The 20,690-nt window shown below is 48.3% G+C and overlaps 1 protein-coding gene across 1 annotated transcript in view; it reads right to left on the bottom strand.

Annotated features, from left to right (window-relative positions):
• Nucleotides 1–543: 543 nt before the first annotated feature.
• Nucleotides 544–20,690, bottom strand: part of TRANK1 (tetratricopeptide repeat and ankyrin repeat containing 1) — a 66,541-nt gene continuing 46,394 nt past the window's right edge. The window contains 7 exon segments of the mRNA XM_060109685.1: nt 544–876; nt 1,926–2,024; nt 2,884–5,933; nt 9,027–9,172; nt 15,529–15,661; nt 15,770–15,873; nt 18,664–18,752. Of these exon segments, the coding sequence (XP_059965668.1) occupies nt 779–876; nt 1,926–2,024; nt 2,884–5,933; nt 9,027–9,172; nt 15,529–15,661; nt 15,770–15,873; nt 18,664–18,752 (3,719 nt within the window). The 3' untranslated portion in view covers nt 544–778.

The following is a 20,690-nucleotide window of genomic DNA, read 5'->3' as shown; positions in this document are numbered from 1 at the left end:
CAAAACACTGTTTGGAATGTCTGCACCAGAGCCAAGGTAGAGTTGGGACAACCTTGGAGAGATAGGCTGGGAACCCCCTGCAACATCCCCCAGCCTTTCATTCTAGGGGGCTGGTCCTGAGGCTGGCCGCCCAGAAAACAACGGGGAATTCTTGACTACGTTCTGAGGTAGTCTAATCGCGACTTGCACGGGCAGCTGAGGATGGTCTCAAAAAATGGGGGGAAGGCAGGCAGAAATGTTGCCACCGAGAGAAAAGGCTAACATATATAGCAGAAGGATTTAAGCCACAGGTGGGCTCAGAGATGACCAGAGTGTGGCCTGGGGTCGGGGGTGGCCAGCAGCATGAACAGAGATGAGAGGATCCAGGGGCAGTGTTCCTGGGCCAGGGCAGTGGCAACACTGAGGCGAGGGATGTCCCTGCTACTTACTGACCAGTGTCATGGTGATGACCAGCCAGAGAACCTGGGGGCCTCGTGGGGAGGATCCCACTGTTCCCTCCAGCTATGACTCCTCTCGCCTGAGCCTCTTTTAGGGGGACCTAGTACTGCTGGACTTGAACTTGGAAAACACTTAAGAGGCCCCTGCTCTGAGGGAGCAGTCAGACCCTGAGCCACCACAGAGAGAGAAATAACAAGAATGATAAGCAAAGACATTGTTAGAGCCCTTCCGCCACTTCTTATGCTAATGTATATTCTTCTCCTCTGCCCCAGCACTCGGGATTCTAAGTCAGGATGGAACGGTCCTGAAGGTTTAGGAAGCAGCAGCCGTGTGAATGTTACTACTTTCTCTGCTTTGCACATTTTCGAAAACGCCTTCTGGGACGGAGCTCACCAAAGTCTTCCACTTCATTTTCGTAATCATCTTCTTGAACGACACCTGTTTAAAAAGCAAGACAACAGAAATGAAGTGCAGGATGGTGATCTTTTCCACTCTACTGCAACATATAACATCCTAGTAAAACCTGATGTCTCTGTAATCGTCGTTTTAAATTACAGAAAAAAAACCCCAGCCAGAGCCAAAGTAAACACCCTTCTCCAGAATGTTCTTTTACAGGCTAGTTCTTCTGGCCTTATTTTAGAGGCCCTTTAAATGAAAAATTTGTCAAACAAAGCCTAAGATCAACCACAGCCTTGAGTTGGTATCCCAGTTATATTCTCCTGTTTGAAACAATCACAAAAGTCATAGTGCCAGAAGTGACTATAATCTAAAGATTTCTTATTGGCACAGACATTTGTGTCAAGTCCTTTCCAGTTTTCCCCAGCTCGGGGGTCTGGATTTTCCAGCAGCCTCTGGATTATGAGGACTCACAGAAGGGCAACCTGGGGCAGGTGAGATACTGGGAGGAAGAAGAAATAAGGTCTCCCCAAGAGGGGGAGACTTTCCAGATCAAATAGAACTCGGCAAGATAAGTCTGACTGTCAGGAAAGAAACCCAACTCACTATACACCAGCCTTAAACCCTCTGAAGGAAGATGTATGCAAGTTTCCCCAATGATTTTATGTGTTTTGTTCACAAATTTGTTTTATATCCCCAAGCCCAGAACAGTACTGATACATTCTAGACGCTCAATACATACTCATGGATTTACATGAATGCTTTGCACAGGCAAACATTTATCTAGGGATGGCTTTGCAACACTTTGCCCACCATGGGAGTAGTGACAGAGCATCACTGATAACAGCTCATGAGTGGCAAACATTTTTGGAAAAGCAACTGGCACAAGCCCTGAATAACAGCCCTCACAGTCAGATGGGGGAACCCAGCCACTCTATCACTATTGACTTGAGTCACTGGGGGCGGTGCTTCTAGATGGTGAGCGACCACTGCTCACATCACAGGCGGCCCTACTTCAGACTGACCTGGGAGCCAGCAGAATCAAGGACCACAAGACCCAGAGCATCACCCTGGGGTGAAGGACTCCTCACCTTCTTCCTTCAAGTGCAGCTCTGTTTTCCTCAGCCACTCCCGCGCATCCCTGACGGAATGGATCAGGACGCTGACCAGCCGAGCCATGACCTCCTCCGCTAGGGAACCAAAGAACGAGAGCTCTGAGTGAACGGGAGGCTGTAGGGACCAGGACACTCAGTACTAGAGCCAAAGCCCTCAGCTCCTGGGAGCTCGTCTCTGCTTTCCCTGTGGAGAGGGGCAGCATAAGACCACTGTCTGCCACCAGGAGCAGAAACCACAAGTAGATGCCAGCCTGATTACCAGTCCTGCCCGCCTGGAGACACTGCCAGTAGCAAGCCTTTCGAGGAAGCTTTTGTTCAAACTGTTATTATCTTAAACCAGAGTGTCTGAATTCTAGAATGATTTAAAAATATGCAGTTTCACTGATTTTATACATAACTTTCATTCAGCATTGCTAAGACGTAGTTAATAAGGATGTCAGAGGAAATCTGATTCACAGACCACATAAGAATTCTTATTAAAGGCTCACACTGGGTATGGTGTGAGGACCCTCCTAAAAGGAAGAGACCAGCTACACACCTCTAGATCTTAGTCAAGGGTTCAGCACATAGTAGGTGCTCAAGAAACGATCACTGAATGAATGAATCAGGGGACGTTTAAAGAGTTTCCTCAGACTTGAAACATTCCCCCTCTATCCTCTACATAGAATTGGTTAGCAAACACTTTTCTTGTCTGTTGTGCCAGGGGAAACCATCCTGACCCAAGATGATGACACATTGTTAACTGTGGGAGGGATGGTCCAAACAATGGGGCTTTGCTGTAACTGGAGAACGCATGGTCCTCACTTGTATTTCTGCTAATGCCAAGATTCCATCATCCCCAGGTCAGACATCACTACAAAGGACTGGAGTCGGACATGTGTTCTCAAAGCCCGGGTTCTGACACCATCTGCACCCCACTTCTGAGGGCCCTTACCGCCAGCCCAGGCCTTCCGTCTGTAGAGGTCCTCCACCATGTCCGAGACCTTCTTGAGGTTCTCCTGGACCTTCCTCTGCAACACGTGGCTGTGCTCTTTGGAGCCCAGGTGGCTGCCGACCCACACGTTCTGCTCCATGTTCTGCACCACCAGCTTGCCTTCATCAATAGCGGGGTCCACCTTCTTGTGGAAAAAGTCTGAGTACTTCTGGTAGGCCACTTGCTGCCTCTGGTGGCTTTGCAGGCGGATGTGCTGCTCGTAAGACTCATTGCTCCTCTCCCGACCTTGCTCGTCTTCCAGCTCGGCCCCGGAAAGGGCCACAGCCTCAGGAGCCGCTCCCTCAAATGCCTGATCAGGGATGAAATAGTTCTCGGGCCCGCGGGTGAACTTCACCCCACACAGGTCGCACTGGGTCCTGTCCACATCGGCCTTTTTGAAGCTCCCAGCCCCGGGTTCCCTGCCCTCCTCCCTGAAGTGCTCGGCCTGGGCCCCCACCCTCCTCATCCAGCTGATGCACAGGGACACCACCAGGTACGCCCTCCGCAGCTTCCGCTGGATGAAGGCCTTCCGCTGCTTCTGCGACAGGATGGTGGCAAGGAGGTGGTCCCGGTCTTCCAAGGCCAGCTCCTCCATCTCGTCCTGACCAGCCTCACACTCGGGTTCAACAAAGCAGCCCATGGGGTCCACAGAGAACAGGCGGTTCAGTCTGACCTCCTCGTGGTAGAGGCCTCGGACCGTGGTCCCTTTGGTGTGCCCGCTGTCCCACTGCCAGTGGCAGTCCATCAGGTACTCTTCATCCCGCTCAAAGAGCAGGTCCTGCAGCGCCTCCGCCACAGATTTCACGTTGACTGCCAGCTGCACCCGCTTCACCGCTCTGAGGAGCCTCTCGGGGACCTGGCCTGGGAAGTCCATGCTCATCAGCTGCAGCCTGGCCTCGATCTCCTGGAAGTGGCTTGACAGAAGAGGCTTGCATGACGGTTGCAGCACCCCCTCAGTGTTCACGAGCATCACCAAGCACAGCACCAGGGTCCGCTCCGCCTCCCCGGATACCACGTAGTCAATTTCACTGAAGGCATCGAGCAGGACATTGAAGTTCTCGTTCTCGCGGCCGCAGAGCACCTTGACGAGGTAGGACAGGTGGAACCGGAAATCCTGAATGGCTCTGGTCACGTCCTTGGGTCTGTATTCCTGAATGATGGCGAACACATCCCCAGGCTCCCGGTCCTTCTTGCTGAACAGGAACTCCCAGTAGTACAACAGCGCGATGTAGCTCTTGGGTAGGCACAGGACGGCGTTCTTCCAGAGGCGGGCCAGGACCGCCCCGCAGTGGACGAACTGGAGCTCCAGCAGGGCCACCGTGTTCCCAATGCTGGGGATGAGTGGCTCTTTGCACCTCTTGACAAGGACGTTCATGAAACGGAAAAAGCGCCTCTTGTAGTCTTCTGGGTTCCTGCACACGTAGAACTGGTGGATGGAATCCTCCAGCAGCCGGATGAAGCACAGGTGGGTCTTCTCCACGCTCTCCTCATCCTTGTTGGGCGTCAGCATGCCAAATTTCCCTTCTATTCCTTTCATCCTGCTGCCTCTCCCCCTGCCCCTTTCCTCTTTTTCAGCCTGGAGGGCTTTGAGTTCCTGGTTGTAGCGGTCCTCCTCCTGGTGGAGCAGCTTTTCAAGCTCATCAGGGTAGCTAGAAGAGAGAAGGAAAGCCTGCATGGCGCTCAGCCACAGGTCCGTGGACTCCCGGCGGCTTTGAGCCCTTTCGTTTTGAAATAGGACATGGATGTACTCTTTCAGAGCAGACCTGTAGGACCGGAAGGATCTGTAAAGTGGTTTCAGGACTTCTTTGCATGCCATGGGGTTTTCTGACAATACTCTCTGATGGAAATGCTTAGGGAAGAGGACATTCAGCAGGGATTTGCAAAGGCCATATTTATCCGGAGACAAAATATAATCGATTTCTTCAAGTTCTTCAGCTAAGACTTTAGGGAATACTTTTTTGGCTTCCAAAAGCAATCCGTTGATCGCCACCAGGTGTATTTTTGTCTGAACCAAACACTTGGCCTCATGACGCCGCAAAGGCTTGTGGAAATCTTCACAGTGTCCATCCTCGCATTTTAAGCCCATGATAAACTTAGTGCAGATACCCAGGTAGGTCTTCCCAAGCAGGCTCTGTGTGATCTGACACAGCCTGCTCAGAAGGTGTTTGTTTAAGGCTAATTTCACCTGGTCCGTCAATATCAAGAAATGCTCTTTCGTTTTCTTCTCTCTCAAGTTCAAATCCAGGTCAGAAATGATTCTTGATATGGGTCCAGGGTTGTTTTGAGCTATCTGGCAGTACTTGGCATCCACCTGCGAAATCCCAAAAAACTCAAAGCAAGACTTGACCATCTCCTTCTCGGCGTTGTTGGTCACTCTTCTGAGGGCCCTGACCAGACTGAGAAGGACCTCCAGGCCCGCTGGAGCCAGGGCCAGGACATCTTCGGGCTGGGCCTCACAGTGGCTGGTGGCTTCATAGAGTGCCTCCACTGCCCCTGCTGAGTGGTTGAGGGTGTCAAACCTCAGGAAGGCGTCCTTGAGCTTTGGAAAGTCTCTCAGGATCACCCCCTGCAGGAAGTGGGCCTCGGCGATGCCGGATGCCTGATTGGTCTGATGGCAGAGGTCCAGGGCTTCTTTGAGGATGGCCTTGGTGTGGTCGACATCGGAATCCCTGGCCACATTGAGGCGGGCGGCCGCCAGCAGACATGAGGCCTGGAAGTCCTTGTCGGCAGTGAGCCTGGCAGCCTCTAAGAGGCAGCCATGTTGCTTCATCAGCAGGGCGGCCTCTTCCCTCCGACCTTCCCTGTTGAGCAGGTCAGCAGCCTCTGCAAGCCGCTTCCGAGACTTCAGGAACACCAGCTGGTCTTCCGTGTCGAGCTTCGAGAGCACAGTCATCATCTCCTTCAACTTATTCGCGCTCAGGTACTTGGCTGCAGCTTCCAAGTAAAACTGGCTGGCTGAATAGGGGAGCTTGGAAATGGGATGGGTCTTGGCCCTTAGCATTTCTTCATACCTGCAATGACAGACAGACATCACCAATGTCAACTCAGTATCACCCAACAGAAACTTTACAAAATGCAGCACAGAACAACTTATCATAAAATGACCACTTGTAGATAGGACCTGCAGAATAGGACCTAAAGTTATCCAGCATCTTTATCAAGGCTTCATTTTACACTGTTAAAATTAATTCTTTATTCCTTGAAGGAACCAAGCAATAGTATGCTTAATTAATGAAATATAGTGGCGTTGCAGAAAAAGAAAAAATACTAAAAAAAAAAACAAAAAAGAAACACACACACAAAAGAACAAACCCCTCCCAAAAGCCAAAAAAAGAATAAAAATAAAAAACAACAACAACAAAAATAAATAAACAAAAAAGAAAAAAAGAAATATAGTGGAGTTGCAACCTAGGCAAGTGACAATTACGCTGGAAAGTCAATCTGTAAGGCAGAAATTATGCATAGCCAAAATCATCCTTGAAAAAAATCCCTTAAACTTGCATAAAAGCTTGCTAATCACTTTGGGTACACAACCCTGTTGAGTCTGATACCTGATTAATGAGAAAGAGTGGAGATGGGGGCTGCAGACACACCAGCCATTACATCAATCTTCCTCTTATTAACCAACCTGTGACTTTTCTCTTTTGCCAGGAATGTATGCGGTTGAGTTAGTGTGAGATGAATGAAGCCCCGAAGTCCCCAAAGTCAAGCTCCTCTTGACTCTGCTGATCCAAGTGAATATAACCCACATACGAATTTTCAAGGCACTGGGCCAATCCAATGAAACATGCTTACTTTTGAACTCTCACAGGAGACAAAACACATTTCCTCACAATCAGAGAGGTGCCCAGGGACCTCCTGCTGCCCCAGGGTCATCCCACAAATATCAGATCCCTTCGTATAACAGGCCCTCTGTGAAGGGGTGTAACTGAGGATGAGCCTCTCTTGTGAGCTTTGGCTGATGGAGTAGGGGGTATTTACAGCAAGTTTAAAAATTTTTTGGGACCTCCCTGGTGCTCCAGTGGTTAAGACTCCATGCTTCCACCGCAGGGGGCCTGGGTTCGATGTCTGGTCAGAGAACTAAGATTCCTCATGTCACGTGGCGTGGCCAAAGGAAAAAAAATTCTTAAACTAAGAAAATTTTCTTAGGTATTTTCTTTTCAAATCTAAAATGTCCTCATTACATTTTGAGTCAGGCCAGTTAGCAACTGAATTCTACATACATTATGTAGAGCATTCAAAAGACACTCAGAAAAATCAAGTGTGAGGCTCCAATTAATCCTGACGACATTAGATCTCAACTCAACATATCATTAAAAAGAGTCAGTTGAATACCTCAGGAAAGCTGATAAAGATAAACAAAATTATGAGAGACCCCAAAAAAATGTTTCTGGGAAAAATCTATGATTATTCAATGCTCTCCTGGAAAAGTGAGAACAGATTAACTAAATAATTGAAAGCATAATAAAACCCTCTCAGGTGGTCTTGTCATATGGACTCACAAGGGAATTGGCCTGGTTGATTACTCAGCGTACAGAGCACCCAATCAATGTCACAGGGGGCGCCCTGTTATGGATGACAATTTGTGTCCCCTAAAATTCATATGTTGAAGCCCTAACCCTTAGTGTGGCTGTATTTGGAGATGAGGCCTCTAAGGGAGTAATTAAGGTTAAATGAGGTCATAAGGGTGGAGCCTTGATCTAATAGGATTAGTGTCCTTATAAGAAGAGACACCAGGGAATTCCCTGGCAGTCCAGTGGTTAGGACTCTGTGCTTTCACTGCCGAGGCCCGGGTTCAATCCCTGGTCGGGGAACTAAGATCTCACAAGCCACGCAGTGTGGCCAAACAAGAAAAAAGAAAAGTAAAAACAAAAAAACAAGAGACACCAGAGAGGGAGCTCTCTGTCGCCCACAATCTCTCTCTCCCTCCATGCTTAAACACCAGGGGAAGTCCACATGAGGACATAGCGAGAAGGCAGCTGTCTGCAAGCCAGGAAGAGAGCTCCCACCAGTAATCCAATTGACTAGAGCCTTGATCGTGGACTTCTAACCTCCAAAACTGTGAGAAAATAAATTTCTGTTGTTTAAGCCACCCGATCTATGGCATTTCATTATGGCAGCCTGAGCTGACTAATACATACACACTGTGTATATCTTCCACATAATGGAACCAAAGATCTGGATAAAGGAATATGCTCAATTACCAACCTTGGCACTAGACACCTTCTTTTCCATTTCCAAAAATAAAACTCTATTTCTTTATCTAGGTGTTGGTTACACAAGTGTATTTACCTTGTGAAAATTACATGCTTTTAAAAAATATATGATATACTTTAATAAATGCTAACTTTAATATAAAGTTCAAACACCTGATCAATCATGTTCATTTTGTCACATGTATAATTTGGTAGAAAGCAAAGAAAATACAGAACTAAGCCACAGCCTACTTTTCCAGGAGGTGTTGAGCAGAAATACAGAACAGCAGACTCTGCAATTCTAGCTGTTACACTCCACCAGGAAGACCTCCAACAGGCATCAACCACATGCTGTTTCTAGATTCCTTGTCATCCATTAACCCCACCCATCTGCACTTCACCTTTGGCACATCAGTTAGGCTGAAGGCTCAAGGAGGCTCTACTGGGTCATGTATGAAACTTGTGTGTCCTACAACTGAGGGCGTGTGTATATACATATCATACATATCATACACATATGTATCAGGGCCTGGCTGGGCATCTGCCAGTAAATCACGATAAAGCAGAATCCTGACCGCCCACTAGTGCTCTGACCTCTATCCATCCACACATCAGTGAAATCGTCAACTCAGCAGGTAAAGGTGGAGAGGACAGAACTATCAGTAAGCACGAAATTGCTGGGCATGTTATAGACACTCGTAACGCATCCTTCATCTTCTTGTGCCCCTTCTCCTCATGACGCTGTATTCAAGGAGTTCTTGACTCAGCACGGAGGCCATCACCCAAGTGGAAGGAGGGTGACGGGGTCAAGTCACTTCAGAAGAGCAAGACAATACCTCCTCAAGGAGCAACAGGAGGGCAGAGCTTGGGGGGATGTGGGGGAGAAAGGAAGAGAATAAAACCACTTACTTTTCCACTGCCACAGCAGCTTCTTCAAAAAGTTCCTCTTGGCAGTACATTTTGAGGGCTAGATCAAATTCCTGAATCTGCTCAAAGCACCTGAAAGCATCTTTGTAGCACTGGCTTCGCTTATAGAAGGAGGCGGCATCTCTTATCTAGGACAGAGTAAAATTTTACTCAGAGTATTTATAATATAACTTTTCATCTTCAAAGTAAACCAACACCATGAATAATAAAGAGGATGTTCCTATGTCTGCGGTTTATTAGAATCTAGTGAAAAACACTAAAACATAGGTAATTTAGGAAAACTACTGCTTTATAGGGAGAAAAATAAAGTGAAATCCCAACCTCACCATACACAAATGGAAGCTCCAGATGGGTTAAGGGTCTAAATGAGAAAGCTATTGGTGGAGAATGTATGAGAATATCTTTGTGACCTTGAGGTAAAGAAAGTCTTCAACAAAACTCAAAACACATGAACTTTGGGGGAGAAATTGATGGATTTGATTACAGTTGACCCTTGAACAACACAGGTTTGACCTGCACGGGTCCACTTACGCAAGGATTTTTTTTTCGATAATAAATACTACAGTGTGACATGGTCTGCAGTTGGTTGAATTCCTGATATGAAACCAAGGATACAGAGGAACCTCGGCTATGGAGGGACAACTGTAAGTTATACGTGGATTTTCAGCTGCACGAAGGGTCAGTGCCCCAACACCCGCACTGTTCAAGGGTCAGCTATACATCAAAACTGTTCAACAAAGAGCACATCAAATAAAGTTAACAGAGAGAAGACAAACATTAACATCTAGCCCAGCACTGTCAGACAGAGCCTTCTGTGAAGATGGAAATGTTCTGTATCTACCTATCCAATATGGTAGCCACTAGCCACGTGTGAACAGTAAGCACAGGAAATGTGTGGATAGTGTAACCGAGGAACTGTATTTTTTTTTTTTTTTTTTTTTTTGCTGTACGCGGGCCTCTCACTGCTGTGGCCTCTCCCGTTGCGGAGCACAGGCTCCGGACACACAGGCCCCGCGGCCATGGCTCGCGGGCCCAGCCGCTCCGCGGCATGTGGGATCCTCCGGGATTGGGGCACGAACCCGTGTCCCCTGCATCGGCAGGCGGACTCTCAACCACTGCGCCACCAGGGAGGCCCAGGAACTGTATTTTTGATTTCATTTAATTAATGTTAATATAAATTGCCACATGTGGCCACTGGCTACTGTACTAGAGTGGGCAGGTCTAGAACATAAAATGGATTCCTGCAAACACACGAAAAAGACTTTCCAGAAAATTAGGCAAAGGGTATGAACTGGCAGTTTGCAGTGGGGGGAACTTAAATGACTAACAAATAAATGAAGATGCTCAACCTTGCTAATAACCAGAGAAATGTAAAGTAAAGCCACAGTGAGATACATCCATGAGGTCTGCAAAAATTAGAAAATCAGAACCCTCTGAATGTGGTCATGGATATGGGGCACAAGGTCCCCTCATGCACGGCTTTCAACTTTCACTTGGTGAAATTAAACACATGCACCCCCTGGGGTCAGCAAAACCACTCCTAGCAGTTCACAGCACTGGAAGGGGATGTGCTGTGTCATAGTACTTGTGTGTGGCAGCTGGGAGTTGGTGGCGACTCGGATGTTCATCACTAGGAAAATGGGTAAGTCAAACGCAGTGGATGCCCATTCTGGAACACGAACAGTGGTCAGAAACCTGGCCGGAGCTTAACACCATAGCAGAGGGTGGAAAAAGTAGCAAACAGAACAAGATGCTATTTAGATAAGCTTAAAACAAATATGTACAGAGAATACAATACTATTTATTCTTCAGTCATGCACGTGGATGGGGACATATATTAACTGCATTGGAATGGTAGCCAACGAGAAGAGAATGGAAATGGCCACGAGGAGGAAGAGGATGAAGAATATAAAACGATGGTGGGTTTGCGTGAACAGAAGAGTATATTGCACTCCTCTTCCTCTCACGTTTCCTGCCCAGCTTATCAGTTAATCGCGTTGGCTTAGCTCTCCCAACATTTCCCAGACAGGACCCCTTCCTAGCCCCTCCACCACCATGGAGGCAATCCAAGCCATAGCATCTCAGCCTAAGCCACTGTTCACCCCTCCTAACCGGCCTTTCTGCTTCTACTTTTGCTGCCTACAGAGCTCTCCACAGAGCATCCCAATAATTCGTTTCATGTCACCCCTCCAATCAAAACCTTCCACTGGCTCCCCCTCAGCCCGGAACAAATCCAGTCCCTACCATGGACCACAAGGTCCTACCTGATTTGTTCCTGCCACACTCTGGCTCATTTTACCCGTTCGACCCCACTCACTCTGCTTTGGCCAAACTGGCTTCCTTGCTGTTTTTCAAACTCGCCCATACGCTCCCACCTTGGGGGCTTTTATCTGCAGTGTCCTCCGGAGGCAGCTGTTCTCATGGTCTCCCTGCAGAAGGCAGCTCCCTGACCCCGCCTACACCTAAAGCAGCAACGCTTGACACCCTCTCTCCCCTCCCCCAGCCCTCATCCCCGCTGACATCTTCTGTACTGCTGGCTCTGTCACCTCTCTCCCACACTAGAAAGGAAAACTACAAAGGCAGAGGCCCCTGCTCTGCTGCCTGTTGGTTGCCACGCGCCCACAGTGCCTGGTACACACTGGGGGGGCAGCGGGGGGGGGCTACCTATTTGTTGAATATTTCATTTCCTAACTAGACTGGCTGCACCTGACATCCAAAGAGAAAACAGAATCAAAATGGAACAAAACAAAATGCATAAGCCAGACTCTCTACTAAATCTCAGCTGCGTTTTATTTAACAAGACAAGCTACACGAAATGCCAAAATACGAACAAGATCCAGGTGTGAGGTTCTTCTATGTCCAGAGACCTCACAGACCAGGGAGCTACGAGACCCATTTTGCCACATCAATCAAACCCCATAACCATAACCCCTAGCCACCTTTACCTCTCCTTGACAAGGCTGACTACTCAGAAGAAAACCCCCAGGGTGAACGCAGGCCCCCTTAGGTGCAAGTGTGCACCCAACTGGGTCGAGAGAGAGGAGGGCTGGCTCTAAGCAGGCCCCCTGCCTGGGTCTCTGGGCTCCTGCCGCCCAGAGCAAGGGCCCTGAGAGGTTTCCAGGGAAACCAGTGTTGACCTCTGGAGAGGCAGGAAGCAGGCAAGGCAGAGGAATCCCTGAAAGGAAACCTTCTGCTCCCACAGCCACTTCACACACCCTTCTCCCCAGGGTCAGCACACGTCTGGGGACTGTGAACAGGGAGGCGGTGTGGCCTAAGGATTTTGCAAAGGGTGGTCAACTTGAATCATACTGGCTAGTTTGGTGGGATGACCACAAGAGGTCTGATGCTGTCTGAGGGTTGAATATCCTGCCAGGGAGGGGCCTGAGCAAAGAAAGGGACCAGACTCTTCCCTAGCTGGGGCTCAGAGCTACTGGAATGTGCTGGCGAGAGAAGGCGGAAGGAGCTGGCACCGGTCAACCCTGGGGATGTGAGGAAGGCCGGCAGCCTGTGTCTCCAGGACCAGGGAGGCCTCCATATCCTGAAGGCACTGAGGTCCTGGAGAAGGGAACGCGGGCCGGACATCTGGCCTGCTGGGCCCCACCCCGCTTTCAGAGGTGGAGCTCAGTGGGCCTCGGGGAGGCAAGGTGAGCAGACAAGGAAGGGGGCCCTGGCTCAGCCGGGATGGGCGCTGTCAGGCAAAGAGGGAAAAGCAACAGGTTCAGCCCTGTCCCCTGTCGCTGTCACTGCTTAGGGCCCAAGGGGGTGCCTTGGAGATGGAGGCCGGGGGACAAAGGAACATGGAGAGTTCAGAAACCATTTTAGTTCCCGGAATCTTATGACCCAAACTTCCTTCCCACGCTGAAATCCCCATTCCACCCCCTTCTCCCACAGGCTAACTAGTCACATCCCACACTAAACATGGGGCACGGAGGGCAGCCTTGGGACGGCCTTATCTTCTCTGACACTGACTTGGGGCCACACTTCAAACTTCCCAGGAAGTCCCACCCCCACCCAGCCCAATGCCCAGGGTGCTCTGAGGGTCCAGGAGTTCCTCCAGTTCACATACAGACATGAACAACCCCCTCCCTACTGGATGGTCATAACACCTGACGCAGGAGGAAATGCAGCAGCTGCAGCCAGGAACCCTATAGCAGTGCCCGTGGTGAGGACTAGATGGTTTGACGTCCAACCCACCATAACGGATATGGTAAAAATGAACTGCTTCGTATTATTTACGATAGCCAAGATATGGAAGCAACCTAAGTGTCCATCAGCAGAGGAATGGATAAAGAAGATGTGGTACATATATACAAGGGAATACTACTCAGCCATTTGCAGTAACATGGATGGTGAGTACTGTGCTAAGTGAAAAAAGTCAGACAGAGAAAGACAAATACAGTATGATATCACTTGTATGTGGAATCTAAAAAATACAACAAACTAGTGAACAAAACATAAAAGGAGGAGACTCACAGATTTAGAGGACAAACTAGTGGTTACCAGTGGGGGGGAGGGGCAAGACAGAAGTAGAGGATTAAGAGGTACAAAGTATTAGGTAAAAAATAAGCTTCAAGGATAGGGGCTTCCCTGGTGGAGAAGTGGTTAAGAATCCGCCTGCCAATGCAGGGGACATGGGTTTGAGCCCTGGTCCGGAAGGATCCCACGTGCCGTGGAGCAAGTAAGCCTGTGTGCCACAACTACTGAGCCTGTGCTCTAGAGCCCTCGTGCCACAACTACTGAAGGCCAGGCGCCTAGAGCCTGTGCTCTGCAACAAGAGAAGCGACCACAATGAGAAGACTGCGCACTGCAACGAAGAGTAGCCCCCGCTCACTGCAACTAGAGAAAGCCCACAGGCAGCAACAGAGACCTAATGCAGCCAAAAATAAATTAATTAAATAAATAAATTTTTAAAAGTATATATATATATATATATTTTTAAAAAGCTACAAGGATATATTGTACAACATGGGGAATATAGCCAATATGTTATAATAACTATAAATGGAATATAACCTTTAGAAATTGTGAACCACTATATTGTACACCTGTAACTTACATATTACTATACATCAGCTATATTTCAATTAAAAATTTTTTAATTAAAATTTTAAAAATGAACTGCTTTATGTACAGCATTGTGACTGTAGTTAATAACAGTGTATTGTATATTTGAAAGCTGCTAACAAAGTAGATCTTTTAAAATTTTTATTTATTTTTGTTTTATTATTTTTTATCGAAGTATAGTTCACTTACAATATTATATTAGTTTCAGGTATACAACACAGTTATTTGATATTTGTATAGATTACACGCTATACAAAGTTATTATAAAATACTGGCTATATTCCCTGTGCTGTACATTATATCCTGTACTTATTTATTTTACACCTGGTAGTTTGTGCCTCTTAATCCTCTTCACTTATTTTGCCCCGACCTCCACTCCTCTCTGGGAACCACTGGTTTGTTCTCTGTATCACTGAGTCTGCTCCTGTTTTGTCATTTTTGTTCATTTGTTTTATTTTTTAGATTCCACATGTAAATGAAAACGATCTTAAATGTTCTCATCACAAGAAAAAAGATCATCACTATGTGTGGTGACGGACATTAACTAAACTTACTGCGGTGATCATTTTGCAATTTATGTATATATTGAATCATTATGCTGTACAACTAAAACCAATTTGATATTATACATCAATTATATCTCAATAAAAAGAAGAAAAATGAATCACTAAGAAAATCATCACCTCTCGGATGTCACAGCAATGCCAAATTGCCATAAAAATCTGTCTACTTTCCTCTTTGGAGTTTATCTTGCTGTGGATGATATGAGTCTGTGGCCTGTGCCAGCCTGCAGACCACACTGTGAGCCCTGTGCTCTGGACCAGCAACTCTGTCCACTAGCGCTTCTAGAACAATGGAAATGCTCTATCACAACATGCACTTGAGATGTGGCTAGTGAGACTGCGGAAGTGAATTTTTGACTTTATTACGTTTTAGTTAACCTAAATGTTTAATTAAGTAGCTACATGTGGCTAGTGGCTGCCAGATTGGTCAGTGCAGATCTAGAGTAATTGCTGGGACACAGAGAAACCACCATGTAACTGCCAGACCGTCCACCCAGGCTGACTCCAGACTGAACATGGAGAAAGAAAAGGCAGGAATATTCTAAAACCCATCTTCCCTTTGATGTGAACATTTGGCCTCCCTGTGGTTAATAACGGGTCGCAAACATTCGCAGACATGGACACGGACACACACACACACACACACACACACACACACACACACACACAGAGTCCCTGAAACCATCTAAATGTTTGAGCAGATGGAGGAAGAAGGGCCACCCACAGAGTTGACAGGGCCAACCTCTCCCTCTTGGGAGGACGGAAGCCCTTCCTGACACAGGCAGAGGGTGGGGGCCACCCTTCCATCTGCCCCACGGAGCCCAGTTCTCCTAGGAGCAGCTGTGGGCCAAACATACCTTTCCCAGCCTCTCGCATAGCTGGGCACACAGCTGGAACTCCTTGGCGTAGCTCAGACACTTAAGAGACAACTTTGGCTCCTTGCACTCCAGATACGTCTTGGCCAGTTCCAAATATTCCACCTGCTTTTCCCTGGGAGGGGGAAATAGAACAGAGTTTCCATGGAATATGATACCAGTAGATTGAACCGGCAGCTCTCTCTCATCAGAGCAAACCTGAAATGACCCTCGAGGCTCTTACTTGGGGCTGACTTTCTTGGATTTCATGTTCAGGGCGGTGCTGTGGGCCAGAGCCAGCTTCTCCTTTTCCAACGCACCTCCCTTTTGGAAACACTTGGCTGCAACCTGGAATAGACCAAAGGTTTCTGTTTCCAGCAAGGTCACGGAGGTGACACAGGAACAAGAGTTAAAGCACGCATTCCATGTTTGCATGGACAAAGCACTGGGTCTCACCCCAGCCAAATCCGAGGGGGAGGGGCAGGAAGGTGCTGAAACACTAAAGAAAACAGCCTCAATTGGGACTGACATATACACATTGCTACATATAAAATAGATAACTAATAAGGACCTACTGTATAGCACAGGGAACTCTACTCAATACTCTGTAATGGCCTATATGGGAAAAGAATCTAAAAAAGAGTGGATAGGGCTTCCCTGGTGGCGCAGTGGTTGAGAGTCCGCCTGCCGATGCAGGGGACATGGGTTCGTGTCCCGATCCCGGAAGATCCCACATGCCACGGAGCGGCTGGGCCCGCGAGCCATGGCCGCGGAGCCTGTGTGTCCGGAGCCTGTGCTCCGCAACGGGAGAGGCCACAGCAGTGAGAGGCCCGCGTACGGCAAAAATAAATAAATAAATAAATAAATAAAATAAAAATAAAAATAAAAAAGAGTGGATATATGTGTGTGTATAACTTACTATGCTGTGTGCCTGAAACTAACACAACACTGTACATCAATTATACTCCAATAAAAATTTTTTTTTTTTTTTTTTTTTTTTGCGGTATGCGGGCCTCTCACTGTCGTGGCCTCCCCCGTTGCGGAGCACAGGCTCTGGACGCGCAGGCTCCGGACGCGCAGGCTCCGGCCATGGCTCACGGGCCCAGCCGCTCCGCGGCATATGGGATCCTCCCAGACCGGGGCACGAACCCGTATCCCCTGCATCGGCAGGCGGACTCTCAACCACTTGCGCCACCAGGGAGGCCCTCCAATAAAAATTTTTAAAAAAGAAAAGAGAAAACAGCCCCAGAGGATAAAGCCTAATTGTGTTACCAGCTAACACTTTGGACTCAAAGCTTCCCTTTGGAAACACCTAGGAGCCATGGAAAAGGCACATATTTTTACAGGTCACCATAATAACACCCTCATCTGATCTTCAATAGCCGCGTGAGATGTTTCATCCTTCCCAATGTATTTGGTAAAAACCTCAGGTCAAGGACATGGAGAAACTGGCCCAAGGTTGCCCAGTGGCTTTTCTGTGCTCAACATAGGTCTCCTCTAGTTGGTAACAACCAAGGCTAGTGGGCAGTGTTGGTGGAGCAGCAGCAATGCACCTATTATGGTAGAAACGGGGACAGAGATGGTGTCCCAACACATCCCAGAAGATGACTGACCAGATCCTTGGCACATGCAGACCTGTATGTAGCAAATAGAAGATGGGCAGACAAGTGTCCCAGGGGAGTCAGTCTGCTCCCTGCTCCCCACCAGCAGAAAGCTGCTGACATCATGTCTCCAAGTACGGACTACAGGGCAGAAAGTTCATGTTCTGCCCAGCATGTAGAGATTAGGCCTCAGTGTGGGCAAGAGAAGGATTAAGTGGCACTTACTGATAACACAGACAGGATGGCATCTCTGCCCCCCGGGCTCTCTGTTCCAGCCTCCTCAGCCCCGTGGGCCTCCTTTCATTCCTGTGACATGCGAAATGCTCCTTTCTGCCACAGGGCCTTTGCACACACTCTTCCCTCTGAGTGAAATGCTCTTCCATCCCTCCTCTGCCTGCTCAACTTCATTTACCCTACAGGTCTCAGATCAAGGCTCCCACTCAAAGTAGCCTTCCCTGGCCACACCGTCTAGGACAGGTGGTTCTGGAGGCAGCTTATTCACACGTGACATCAGGAACCGCTGGCACTGTGACCTTTTCTGTACACCTGTCCTGCCCACTGTCACATCCCCATGACCTAAATGCAATGCTGGGCCCACAGCTCCACAGGATATACTGAATGAATGGATCTCAAGGGTTTCCACTTGTACGGTGGTTCTGAGACACTTACTGACATGCAGCCAAAAACAATAAACTCCCTGAGTCCCAAAGCCCTTTAGCAGAGTCAAAATAAAGTCAGGTGAGGAGGAGGCTTTTTATAACATTCTCATCTGTGCTACTCCCCTCAAAAGACTTTAGATTCAAACATTCAAAAGGTATCTTTCAAGGGATAAAGAATTGGAAATCCATGGGCAATATGTATAACACCAGCTGTGTTCTGAAGCGAGAAAGGGAAAGACTTTATACGTTTCTAATTTCATACCCACACCTGCTGCCCACATTGTCCCGCTCGACCCCCTCTCTGAAAAAAAAAAAAATCTTGGTTTTATAACAACAGCCAGGTGTTTAGTATTCCTTGCCAATTACAACAAGGATGGGCAGTGAATACAGTGCAGGACTCAGTCACCTTCTGCAGCTGCATATTTATGGAAACACTATCCCGACACGACTAAACACACAACAGTGCAAACTGTTTTCTCCTCCCTTACACCTGATTGCAGGGGTGACCACAGGCCTTCACCCCTCTCTGTAACCATCCTAGCCCCCTTAGGGAGCAACTCTGCAGCTTCCCCCATCGGGAGTGCAGCCTGTTCCCCATCCCTCCCGATGGAAGGATTCCTCAGCGGGCAGAGGCCAGGACCCTTCCTCTTCCTATGATCACACGCTGGCACTTGGCCAAAAGGAAGGCTTGTCATGACCGCATGGGGGTGGTGGGGAGCGGTGGGGTGCATGGCGGGTGACCTGATGTCACAGAAGGGGCAGCAGCACAAGTACCATGACCCCGACCCCCGCCCCGTCCTGGTGACAAATGCAGTGATGAGAAACCTGCTGGCGAGGCTTGACGAGGCCACAGGTCACCCACACCTCTCTCTCCTTACCTTCCAGCACTGGTGTTTAGCATAGTAATCTCCTTGGGTGATCCACTCCGCAGGGGTTGAGGTTTTAACAAACATGCTATCATCGAGGTCTAAAATGAAAGAGAAATGTGGGTTTGCTTCTCTGGGGATCCCTTCACTGAAACCTGTTGTTATGGGCTCTATTTTGTTCCCCTACACCCAGAATGTCAAGTGTTGAAGTCCTAACCCCCAGTCGCTCGGAATGTGACTGTATTTGGAGACAAGGGTCTTTAAAGAGGTGATTAAGGTAAAATGAGGTCATATGGGTGGGCCCTGATCCAAGAAGAGGAGATTAACACATATGAAGAGACACAGGGGGCTGACACAGAGAAAAGGCCATCTACAGCTAAGGAGAGAGGCCTCAGAAGAAATCAAACCACTGACAGCTTTATTGATCTTAGACTTCTCGGCTCCAGAACTGAGACAATAATTTCTGTTGTGTAAGCCACCCAGTCTGTGGTATTTGTTATGGTGGCCTGAGCAAACGAACACACCTATGTTGTCTGTCTAGCGTTCATGTAAGGTAGAGTGTAGTTTAGCAAGCCAGGTTGTGGTGGGTTTTGGGAGAAGGAGGTGGAGGTAAGAAAAGATGCTGTTTGATTTTTGAACTTTGGTCTGCCTTCCTTTCCTAGAGATACGAATTAGAAGACAGACAGCAATTTCCAGCTCCTCCTTGAAAACCCAAAGCCATGTAGTTCTTGGCAAACTCCCGTGCCGGGGCCTTAGCAAGGGAAAAGGTGATAGGATGTGACAGTATTTCCAAATGTGCAGACTTTGCCCTCATCACAGCAAGCGATCGGACACATTCTGATTGGTGGACGTTGACTACTGCCGCCACCTGCTATTGGTTCCGTCTGTCAGCCTCAGCAGCTGGCGGTGACTGTGCTGGCCCCCCTTGCCGAGGACCCCCGAGCACCACCAGCGGTGCTGGGGGTGGGGGCGGAGGCGACACTCTCTGGGGATTCTGAGCCACAGCCTCATGAAACACACGAAAGGCTGAATATCAGGATGATGCGGAAGCCAAATCTGAGCCGGAAAGGTCAGAGTCCCCTCAGCCAACAGATGTCAACCAGAGGGGCCAGGCAGACAGGCCAGCTTTGTTTAGGTGGTGCAAAAACACACGCCGATCCTTGTAGCCCTCCGCACGCACTGTGTGCAAAGCTGACTTTGCAGCATCTTGTTCTGGTGCTGTGTGCACTGTGAGTGTCCAGGTGACATCTTATTCCCACAGCAAAGCCCCACACAGTATCTCTGTCTGGCCGGTGACCTCTACTGGTGCCGCGTTCAAGAGACCCCCAATTGCAAAGTCACCACACTCATCCCCAGCTCCCCAGAACAGTGAGAACAGATGCCCTCAAAGACTTTACTACGTGCAACTCGTAACTCACAATTAAGACGGGACTTTTTCTTGCATTCTTAATGCAAACAAGAGATAATATTAATTGTAATCCTTTTTCATTTTGAATTTTTAAATTAAAAAAAAATCGTCAATCTTGATCTCTTATAATGGGTTGCCAGAACATATTGTGAGAATAGAAGGACTCGGAGCTGCGGGGAGGAATAAGAACCACCACGGTAGGCCAACGCGCTCGTTTTCCTTTTAGTAGGGGAAGTGGAGGCCCAGGGGGAGAAAGTGGTAGCTGAATTAAGTCCCATGGCTGCACAGGTGGCAAGTTCTAATGAGAAGCCAGGTTAACCCCAAGCCTTAGACTTTTCACATTACGGCACCACAGTCAGGTCCCAGGAATAGAGCTTCTAATCCTGGTCCCCAACTGAGCCACTGGCTGTAACCAGAAACAGTCTCCATAAAACTGGCTGGAAAATGCTCAGGAAACCAACAAACCTCTCTGCAGCCACAGAGCCGGGGCTTTCCCCCAGCTTTGGAGAAATTCACCATGGCCTGGAGCAGCCAACTCAACAGCTAACCCCCAAAAAACAGAACACTTTTCTCCTTCGTGAGGGCTGATTATTTATCTCCCAGTTATCCCATCAGGAGACCTTCATTCCAT

This window comes from Mesoplodon densirostris, chromosome 10 (genome assembly GCF_025265405.1).
Source record: "Mesoplodon densirostris isolate mMesDen1 chromosome 10, mMesDen1 primary haplotype, whole genome shotgun sequence".
Lineage (NCBI taxonomy): Eukaryota > Metazoa > Chordata > Mammalia > Artiodactyla > Ziphiidae > Mesoplodon > Mesoplodon densirostris.
Note: the sequence above shows the minus strand (reverse complement) of the source record. Positions and strands in the feature narration are given on the sequence as shown.